The 10769-nt window shown below is 35.1% G+C and overlaps 2 protein-coding genes across 3 annotated transcripts; one reads left to right on the top strand and one right to left on the bottom strand.

The window, feature by feature from the left end:
* Window positions 1–34: 34 nt before the first annotated feature.
* On the top strand, window positions 35–4343 carry LOC100788461 (pentatricopeptide repeat-containing protein At1g79540). Its single transcript, XM_041015010.1, has 2 exons — window positions 35–1802; window positions 3455–4343. Exon 1 carries the CDS (start codon window positions 116–118, stop codon window positions 1667–1669), a length of 1554 nt encoding a protein of 517 aa, XP_040870944.1. The 5' UTR covers window positions 35–115; the 3' UTR covers window positions 1670–1802; window positions 3455–4343.
* Window positions 4344–7359: 3016 nt separating this feature from the next.
* Window positions 7360–10503, bottom strand: LOC100805592 (phosphoglucan phosphatase LSF2, chloroplastic). 2 transcript variants are annotated; one of them, XM_006578760.4, is made up of 5 exons: window positions 10157–10503; window positions 8964–9169; window positions 8341–8511; window positions 7946–8157; window positions 7360–7709 (listed from the first exon to the last, which is right to left on the bottom strand). In XM_006578760.4, exons 1-4 carry the CDS (start codon window positions 10500–10502, stop codon window positions 7954–7956), a joined length of 927 nt encoding a protein of 308 aa, XP_006578823.3. In that variant the 5' UTR covers window position 10503; the 3' UTR covers window positions 7360–7709; window positions 7946–7953. The 2 variants fall into 2 exon arrangements, with proteins under 2 accessions (XP_006578823.3, XP_040870943.1); XM_041015009.1 differs by lacking the exon at window positions 7360–7709 and having other exon boundaries at window positions 7944–8157; window positions 10157–10488.
* Between the last annotated feature and the right edge of the window lie 266 nt (window positions 10504–10769).

Below are 10769 nucleotides of genomic sequence, written 5' to 3'. Positions count from 1 at the left end.
ATACGCGAGCAAGTCCAGGAGCTTAAGTGTGCCAAGTGTTATATCGTTTTCTGCTATTTTTTCCGGTCTGTGTCACGTGAAGAGGGCAGATGAGGCACACAGGTTGTTTAATGTGATGAAAGAAAGAGGGTTCCAGCCTGATTTGATATGTTATAGTGTTTTAATTAATGGGTATTGCAAGTTGGGGAGGTTAGAAGAAGCCATTTCGTTTCTACGGTTGTTAGAGAGAGATGGGTTAGCCCTTGGAATAAAGGGCTACAGTTCTCTGATTGCTGGCTTTTTTAGCGCAAGGAGATACAATGAAGCACATGCGTGGTACGGAAGGATGTTTAAGAAGGGTATTGTGCCGGATGTTGTTTTGTACACCATTTTGATACGAGGTTTGTCGAGCGAGGGAAGGGTTGGTGAAGCTGCCAAGATGTTAGGTGAGATGATCCAGATAGGCTTAGTTCCTGATGCTGTTTGTTACAATGAAATTATTAAAGGTCTCTGTGATGTTGGTCTTTTGGATCGAGCACGATCTCTCCAACTTGAGATTTCTGAGCATCAAGGGTTTCATAATGTTTGCACACATACCATTATCATCTGTGACCTGTGTAAGAGAGGAATGGCTGAGAAGGCACAGGAAATATTTAATAAGATGGAGAAGCTTGGATGTTTTCCTTCCATAGTGACCTTCAATGCTCTTATGGATGGACTGTGCAAGGCTGGTAAACTTGAGGAGGCACACCTTTTATTGTACAAGATGGAGATTGGGAGAAGTCCTTCGTTATTCTTCCGGCTTTCTCAGGGTTCTGATCAGGTTTTAGATAGTGTTGCTCTCCAGAAAAAGGTGGAGCAAATGTGTGAGGCTGGACAACTTTTGGATGCATACAAGCTTCTCATTCAACTTGCTGGTAGTGGGGTTATGCCTGACATTGTGACGTACAATGTTCTAATCAATGGCTTTTGCAAGGCTTCTAATATCAATGGTGCTTTAAAGCTTTTCAAGGATATGCAAAATAAGGGGCTCTCACCTAACCCTGTTACTTATGGGACACTTATTGATGGGCTTTTCAGGGTTGGCAGAGAAGAGGATGCCTTTAAGATTCATAAGCATATGTTGAAGCATGGGTGTGAACCTAGCTTTGAAGTTTATAGAGCACTTATGACTTGGTTGTGTAGAAAGAAGAGGGTCTCACAGGCCTTCAGTCTTTATTTGGAATATTTGAAGAACCTTCGTGGCAGGGAAGACAATTCAATCAATGCTTTGGAGGAATGTTTTGTCAGAGGAGAAGTGGAACAGGCATTTCGAGGTTTACTAGAATTGGACTTCAGGTTTAGAGATTTTGCTTTAGCTCCATATACAATTCTACTAATTGGATTTTGTCAGGCAGAAAAAGTAAATGAAGCATTACTTATATTTACTGTTCTTGATAAGTTCAATATCAATATCAATCCTGCAAGTTGCGTATATTTGATCCGAGGTCTCAGTGAAAATGGGAGGCTGGATGATGCAGTAAACATCTTCGTTTACACTCTTGACAAAGGTTTCAAGTTGAAGTCAAGTGTTTGTGAGCAACTCCTCAAAATTCTTTCACAAGATAAAAAGGAGTGTGCTATTGATCTTGTTCCTAGGATGAAGTCTGCTGGATACTGTTTAAATGGTTTGTTTTTGCAGAACACATAGTGTACAGAGCAGGATAAGCAATAAAACTGACTGATCAATATGAATGAATTTCTGTATTCAGCTCTTCGTACATCTCCATTAAGGAAAGAGGCTATGAATCGGGAGACTCAATACACTTTCTAATGAACTAAAGGTGCCCTTTAATCCTAATGTTGAATGTTGAATTATGTCTTTCCAGAGTTGCAATATAAAAATTATAGTGATCAATTGAAATTTACTTGCATGCTGGGTTTCAGGATTTTACTTTACACTAGGAATTGCGTTGTCTAGAACTATCATAGAAATATAAACACTTCATATCTCTGAATTTTCTTCACCGCTGAAAGAATTTGAAGAGCAAGTACGAGTTGGTTTAAGCTTTAGACTTAGCTGGTATGATTAAATAGAGACACCCAATGTCACTTGTTCTTGTTGTCTTTATTTGATCTGAAATATGCACAAAGTTTTTTTTATTTTCTTTTCTTTGGATTTTGTAAGTTTTTCTACCCTTCTTACCTTGTTGGTATCTGCTTTGGGGAATTTTATGGTTCATTTGTGCGTAACCTGCTGCGGCATTTTAAGGTGTGTAGCAATTATTTGATGGGTTTTATTCAAATTAAGAACTAGTTGCATAGTACCACCAATATCCAGCCATCACTACCACCGATAGTACTTTCTGAATAATGCTGGTGATTGGGAGTCCTACTCCTACCACCAATATCCAGCCATCACTACCTGGGCTGCTTTGCTCAAACAACTTAAAGTATTTCATCTTTTCCTTTCCTTCTCTTTATTATTTCACCTCTTTGACTCCAAGTTTTGCTCAGAGGACTTGAGGTGCTTCAAGTTGCTGACTTTTGGAATTTGGGCTTGAAATAATTTATGCACTTTGTTCTGCATGTTCTTAGTTAAGAATTTGCTTCTAGTTATTTGTTTTTGAGAAAGGTTTTTTGTATAGCAACCAATGCAACAAAATATACAACTAAGAGAGAGAAATAGAGTGAAGAGGGAAAAATATAAGATGTAATAAATGATGTGATGGAGAGAGATAGACACAAAAAGTGTTGTAGTATTAGTATAAAATGTTGTATGAATAACAACTCTTTCGTTTTTTGATCTGAGACCTTGTCTTCTTCTTGGCTATTCTCCACCTAATGATGCTTTCTTTCTCATCTGGGGAGATTTTGTATGTTTTATTGTGTCAAAAAGATGATCATACATAGGGTCTGTGTAGTCTTTAGGTTTTTTATTATAGCTAAAAGTAGACTTTCGTTTGCTCCTGATATTACAGAGTTAAAAAACATAAACTAAATCCTTTCTCAGATTCTTTTTTGAAATTCCTTCTTTTTAATACAACACTTGGAAGGTTGTTTTTCTGGTTTCTGCAAATGGATTACTGAAAATTTCTAATGACGGCAATAGATGGGTTTTCATCTTGAGTTTTGGATTCTTATGCATTAAAAAATATAGTGTTGTTTCTTCAACCCCATTTTGTTCAGTAGATTATAAATAGCAGTTCGTATGCTGGTATTGAGGTTTCAAAGTGGCCTTTTTTGGGTAATCCATCTATATTGAAATGCTCTGTTTAGTATTGATTAGTATTCCATAAAAATGAAAGGAATATATGGACACTAACATAATTTGATCACTGCTAAAAATACCAACTTGGATATCCATTCCCAGGTAGGATTCATGTAGGGTTGTGGGATAACTTTTCTATCAGATTTTTTAATGTGTAAAGTGCATTGAAGATGTTGGGACATTGTTGATGCCATTATGCTTGACAATTTCCTTAACTTCTTGCAGGTCTCATGTTGCAGGGGCAATTTCTTTTGCTTTGATATTCTGCGTGCTTGTCATCATGTGCTGTATGACCCTTCATTTCAGGCATTTTTGGGTTTTCCATTTGTTGTATGCTTCAGTACGTTTCTTCCTATATGTCTAAGAGCATTTTGGCAAACATTGACAAGGAAGAGGGAAAGAAGACTGACTACCATTGTCCAGATGGGTGTTCTTTGGTGATATCTAACATCATGTATTGTACACCATGTTCTTTTGTGATATCTTTTTCATATTTTAACACAATGATCAAAATTTAGTGAAATTTAGACATGATTACTTGTTTTTACCAAAAAAGACATTTAGTTTATTACTTCCGTACAACATATCAAAAGCTGAGGTTTAGTTGAATATTACTAGGTTGCTTATTATTGATTATGATTTTCTTTGTAAATGGATTCTATGCCTCACATAGTTGATTGCTTATGTAACCTGATGTGCTAAAATGTCGTTTGTGTAATCCGGCAATCACAGCTCAATTCCCATACAGATGGATAGGATAGACACAAGGGCACCCCACAAAACATGAATTGATGTCAATTATGTTTTAGGGGCATACAGAACATGTCCTTTTTCAGATATATATGATGCAAAGCCACAAGAGGGTTAAGGTTATAACTATTTATTAATGCATAATTTAATTTCAATTTTGAAGCTGATTCTGACCTCAAGCTGAAAATAGCAGGGAAACAGCCTCTTTGCTTCCAGGGATAAGGCGGCATACTTTGGTGGATCCCTGCAGGTTGGAACCTTGCCCATTGAACTGGCCTTGTTAAGTGTTAACATTATTATTACGATATCTTGCCCTGCTTTTTTATATTCTTTTATATTTTTATTGAATTTTTTTTTATCTTGATATTGCCTTCCCAGTAAATGAAATATGGAATCATTTCATAACCCCCCCTACAATATTTTTTTGCATGTTTTATTCTTCAAATTTCAAAGCCAGCCATGCGATTAGAATTTAGTACTGCTGATACACAGTTTTAGGATTTCAAGATTATGGATTTGAGAATTCTATGTGGCCTCTTTGTGTTGTGGCACCTCGGTCTAATTAGCAATATTTCATCTTTTAGATTATTGTTGCTTGAAACTCAACATTAGTACTGCCGATACCTGTTATCCCCGTTGTGTCTTGGAACATTTTTTCCTGCCCAAATGGCACTTTTGTGATACTCTATCAGAAAGAATGGGAATTAATTATACTGCAAATTTCCCCCCAGTGCAACTGCAATGGGTAACCATATCTGGGGAATAATAGTGTGGAAATTTGTCAATTGTTATTTCCTAACCTAAGATTGAAAAGGTTGGGTCTTGAAAACAAAAATAGTGATTGAATCTATAAGAACATCGGGATATGTTTCAGTTCTTGTAAGTAGCAGTAAAATGTTGGTGGCTTAAGATGGTTTGATAGAAGTTTCGGGGTGTTTAATTTCATGGCAAAGAAATGTAGTTTGAGACTTGCAAACCTATTAACAGACTATTATTATTTGAGTTTAATGAGTATGCAATGTCAATGCTAGTTTTTACATTATTAACCGATAAGAAATTAAGTTTGATATAACTGTTAAGTAATTATTGACAAGGTCAATAAAATATCATACATTCATACATGATAATATATATATATATATATATATATATATATATATATATATATTTGAAAAGAACTTAATTAGTTTAAATATACATTTGGGGCAGTGTGGAGATATTGACCCGTGAATTATGTTGCTAAGTTTAATCAAATGTGTGAGGGAGTGATGAGTCTAGGAAATCAAAGTGATATATATGGGTATGCTCTCCCAAATCCTCAGAACACTCTTTTGTGTGTTGTTAATTAGCTGGTGACAGAAATAAAATGTGATAATGGGAGCATAAAATAATATTTGAGACCCGTGCAAGTCAAGCTTCTAGCCACCTACGTCCCACGCTTTTCATGTGAGAACTTTAGCTTTTCCATGCTTGCAATATCAATAATGGAGTATTCTTTTTTCTCTTTTTTTTAATATTCATTGGAAAAGCGACTCGTAAATTTAGGCGAAGGAGAATTTCTACCTAGAGATATTTTAATGAAACGAGTGTTTCAGCAAGGAATGTCTCAATCATGATGATAAAGCGTTTGAGTGTTATGTTGGGATGTCTCACTCAAATAGTAAGGCTGGGTTCATTGTTATAATTCCTCGTAAGTAAAGCATCTGTAACAACAAATGAAAGTTTAACCTTAACCCCGGAATGTAGCAACCTTCTTTTGCTTGCCCTACACTACCATTAAATAAAATAAAAGGGTGTTTGAGTGAATGATGATAATGCAGCTGGCGGTTATGTCATTGTAAGAAGTGCTTACAGCTCAGAATTATGAATTAAATTTTAAATTAAGAAGATAGCAGTTCAAGAGAAAATCTTCAAATTGTCAAAGAGTATTTATCAGAAATTTATATTATTTTATCTTGAAAAAACGAGTAAAGATCTAAACGCGTAATTTCTTATATGCACAATTGTTATATATATACTGAATTTGAGCCAAATTCGTATGATATTCTTCCATATTCAAATGTTGTGATAGTTCCAAACCGCAACTGTCGAATGAAGTCAACATCAACAACAAAGAAATTGGCCTATACTCATGAATAATAAAAGACAAAATTATAAATTTGGTCTTCCTATTTTTTAGAATTTGACTTTTGGTTTTTTTATAATTTAATTCATGAATTCAGTTCCCCAATTTTTTGTAATCCCGTCATTTCTGTCTACAATCCTAAAATTGGACGTTGACTGCTACGTGCCAACGTTGATTGTCATATATCACGCTTTTATTAGACATTAATTTTGTGCACCTAATTAACGTCAATCTTCAATAAAATCACGACATGTGACGGTCGATATCCAATAAAAGTGAGACACATGGCGATTAAGGTAAGTAATTAATAATCAATGTTTAATTTCAGAATTGTGGAATGAAAGAATGGAATTGTAAAAAATTGAGACTAAGTTCGTGAATTAAATTATAGGGGGGCCAAAATCAAATTCTAAGACAAATAAGAAAACCAAATTTATAATTTTATCAACAATAAATCATATTTCGGTCATTAAAATTACTCTATCACTATTCCAAAATAGGATATAATTGTCCATGAGATGCCTTAGGCCCCAACAATCCTAGCCCAACTGTAGTGCATATATATACCAACAACGTTACTATAACACACTACTGATTTAATATACATCGTCACTTTAGTCAGAATGTCAGATTATTAGCTGCATTGGAACACCAATCGACCTACCAAATACACTAGAATCAACATTCCTAAACATGTCAACAAATAAGAAAACTTTTAACACTATCACCATGTTACTAAAAACTAAAGTAAACAGTTATTTCAACTTTTGAATGGGAGCAACCACTTTGTATGGATAAAATAAGTGACGTTAGTTAACTCTACCGAGTAACTTAATCTCAAAAAAAGACAACAAATTAGGCTTTTCTTTTTGCAGATAATAATTACATCTTTATGTCATTTTCTTTTTCTTCTCTCACTTCTGTATAATCTCTGTCCTTAAGAAATAATAACTCATCAATTTTTGTGATACCTTTTTTTTCTTTTTTCTAATTTGTAGTTTGTTGTTTTAGTTCTTTACTGTTGTTTATTTCATTTTTAATCATTCACGTAAGTTTCGTATTATCTATTTTTACAGCCCTTAACTCTTGTTTACATTCAAATTCATGAGTGCAATCCCCTCTCGATTCCTTCTTCCGACTGTGTATTTAAGATGGCTTCTAAATAGTGTTAAGAAACACGTAGTTGCATGGCCTTGATGTGAATCATCATGATACTGCTAATGGATCTATGATACCAGCATAATTTGGGTTTATGTTAACTCAACCCCAAAAGTTATCGTCATAAAATAAAAATAAAGGTTATCCTCTACTTATATACATCATTTTGACACTATTTAGAATTGACAGACCAATAGATCAACTAGGCATTTTGCACTCTCAGATATTATTAGGACGTCTACAATTATGGTGCATTATTCGCAAAATTGATTATTTACCACTCTATAGTCTGTACTATACTGAATATTTCGTACACGTTGTAAGCTATGTGCCCATATCAGTATGAATATGCTTGAAAAAATATCTCCAACTTGAGCAGTATCATGGCACCTGATACCATCCCAGCAAGGGTGGCAACCTATGTAGGAATCTCAGATAAGTAGAAACCTGTCAATCACAAATACAGCATCGCATATCATCATCACACAATGTTACATTTAAGCATATCTGGGCTTGAAAAATGAGTGAATCTCAATATGGGGATGATTTGGTTCACCATATTGATGCAAGAGCCAAAAAAGTGCAAAAGCTATTATAGCTCCCTTCACTATTATTAGTAATACAGATTTGTAAAAACCCAACAACACAATCGTTTTTCAAAGCAGAAAGTCAGAAACACTTACCGAAGTTGTCAAATTCCACGAAGGGAGCGGGCACGATCTTGAATCAAGTTCCTTTCCCAATCTGCTATATCCTCAAATGCATATTCTGGAAGAGTCTCAAATGGCTCCTTCCAAGGATCATTCTTAGCCAAATCATAAGTAGCGCCACGTATTGCTCTTTTATTTGGTCCACAAGGTCTCTTTGAAGTTAGCATATCATATGCTTCATTTAGCTGTCCAAAGAAAAATGCCACATTCATTTGTGAAAAAATGAAATCTCAATTAAGAAATCTGTGAACCAATCTATCACCAATTCACCACCAAGTTGATGATGTTCAACCATAACACTTGTGAAAAATTAAGTAGTATGGAAATTGTTTCTGGATTCAACGACAAGGTGAGGGTTTCGGACTCACATTCATGTCACAAAACCAGAACAAATAAGCAATTGCCACCGCTGGAGCTCTTCCAAGTCCAGCCGTACAATGCACATAAACTCTTCCTTTTCCCTCAGAAATTGCCCATTCTAAGGATGAGACTGCTTTAGGTAGTTCATTTTGCAAGGAATCTGGATCAAAGTCTTTTGCCTAAAAACATAGATAATAAAAAATGTGATGATAATTTAATTTAAGAACAAGTAAGCAAAAAACTTGGAACAATTTCAGAGTGAAGATAACTATTCTCATTTTTGAGATGGTATATAGTCTATTTATTGCATTGGGTTAGAGATTAAACTAGTCATGATAGCTCAACTGTTGGCAAAAGGAGAATGGAGCAATTAGTAAACTCGATTCATTTTTATGAGAAAAGGTGTCCTGCATAATATAAATACTTATGTACTAAATTTGTATAATGAGCCAAAATCAAGCAAAGAAGTCATGTTTTGAGTGCTCCCCTTTCTCTATTTATCTCCTTAGTTCCTTAAAAAACTCTACACTTCCTAATAACATTTGGCTAGTCAAACGTTGTCTAGATTATCACAATACTAGAGGTTTTTTTCTTTATCCTCAATAAATTTACAGAAAACAGGCTTGCTTACCGGTCTCCTTGTGTGGCTAATTTCAAGTTCACGAGACCTTCTTATTATTGACTGCAAGTCTACTCCCCAATACTCAACATCGTTATCTTGTTGCAAGTTTAAAATGTATGCCACACCCTCTTCCTTTTTGAGGTGATCTATGTCTTCAGGTTTCTGTGGTTGGGAGCCAACAATCAAATTGTCCGTTATAAGAGTATAATTCATACCTGAAAATCAGGAATCATTCATTGGTTGCATCTGTTGAATGATATATCAGGTCTTACCATACATGAGGAAAAAAATTAATGTTGGAAATCCTACATTGACTAGTGATGTGGCTAAAATAGTGTACATAAGAGCGAGGGACAATTTTCCATCCCATAAGCATGCTTTTGGAATTGAGTTAGATCCAAATTCAGATTTTAAAATGGTATTAAAATCTATCCTAATGATTATTATTGGGCTTATCAGATCACTTGTTCGTTGAACTACTATTAAATCACCTGTAGGTGTTCAATCCTGAAAACTTCAGCTTGAGATATCCAGTCCTTCATGCTCGAGATACTCGAGATGTCTAGTCCTTGTCATAATATAGTCAAAATAATACATATGAGTGGGGAGCTTTTGGGGTTGAGTTATGCTCAAACCCAAATTCTAAGGGGAAAAAAAGTCTTTTTCAAGGGCCATATACATCAAAAGCAAAACTTAAGTATGTAGTCTCTGTACTAATTAAAATTAAACTTTACACAGTAATAGTATGGCACACGCTTTGCATTTTACAGTTGGGGGAGGGGGCACAAGGAATCTCAACCACATAACAGAAGACGACATCTTCAAAAAGTGATTGATAGCGTAGTAAATCCTCAATCTCTCTCTCTCTCTCCCCCTTTGTATAACACCCTCTCCAATTTTAAGCCAAGAGGCACAAACTAATATAACAAACGAAGATTGCAAGTATAACCAACGGAATGAGGAACGAAATCACACTATCATTGCTATATCTAGCACCATATAATAATGCAAGAGTGATTAACAAAAACCCATCTGCAAGGCCATTCATCCCTCTCACAAATCCCTCACATTTCTCAATATCATAATCATATCAAACATATGTAGCATTTCATAGAAATAGATCAAACAAAAGTACTAGGTAGCAAATGTCAAATGTTGTAGGGGGTACCAATAAACAATAATAGGATAGAGATGAAACTGACCCAGATCATGGTGATACTCATAAGGGTTCCTCATCATTTTCTTCATAGCTATATTGTACTCCTCCATCCTGTCCTTGATCTTAGAGGGCCTCTCGCCCGTGCTCGTGCTCGTGTGGTTCTCCTCAATCCCACTTTCTGATAGCTTACAACATATTGGACTCAGCCTAACAGAGTAGTTATGATTAGAAGGAACCATAAAATCGCACGATGATTTATTCTTCATATGCTTTGATAGTACTTGTGAATCTAGATGAACTCTGAATAGTGAAGGGAAGCCAATGTTACTAACGGTTCCCATCTCTCTTTGCTCGTGTCGGGTTGGTTCTAGGCTGTTCTTATGTAACATGATGTTGAACTATAATGACCAAAACAACCTTGGATATTGGAGCAAGGAAGTCCTACACTGTCTATCAATCACTCGTTCCTTTGGAAATAAAACGCACGTTCAATTCAATTTTTTCTTTTAACAAAATTTGAAAGAGAAAAAAAAAAAACTGAAAACGTTATTTATTTCGCATGTGTTAAATGTGCTGAAAGATTTTAGTTCTCTTAACCGATCTTTGGAGTTAATAAACCATGTTAACTGCTTTGGGTGTTGAACAATGTTTAGAAA

The sequence above is a fragment of the Glycine max genome, chromosome 4 (genome assembly GCF_000004515.6).
Source record: "Glycine max cultivar Williams 82 chromosome 4, Glycine_max_v4.0, whole genome shotgun sequence".
Classification (NCBI taxonomy): Eukaryota; Viridiplantae; Streptophyta; class Magnoliopsida; order Fabales; family Fabaceae; genus Glycine; species Glycine max.
The sequence above is the reverse complement of the archived record's forward strand: the minus strand, read 5'-3'. Positions and strand labels throughout refer to the sequence as shown.

Excerpts from the sequence above, each read along its gene's own strand:
- LOC100805592 (XM_006578760.4), bottom strand. The coding sequence starts at position 10,502 with ATGTTACATAAGAACAGCCTAGAACCAACCCGACACGAGCAAAGAGAG. Across the intron at positions 9,170-10,156 it reads TGAGTATCACCATGATCTGG|GTATGAATTATACTCTTATA; the intron begins GTCAGTTTCATC and ends CCTGATTTTCAG. Across the intron at positions 8,512-8,963 it reads TTAGCCACACAAGGAGACCG|GCAAAAGACTTTGATCCAGA; the intron begins GTAAGCAAGCCT and ends CTATGTTTTTAG.
- LOC100788461 (XM_041015010.1), top strand. The coding sequence starts at position 116 with ATGAAAGAAAGAGGGTTCCAGCCTGATTTGATATGTTATAGTGTTTTA.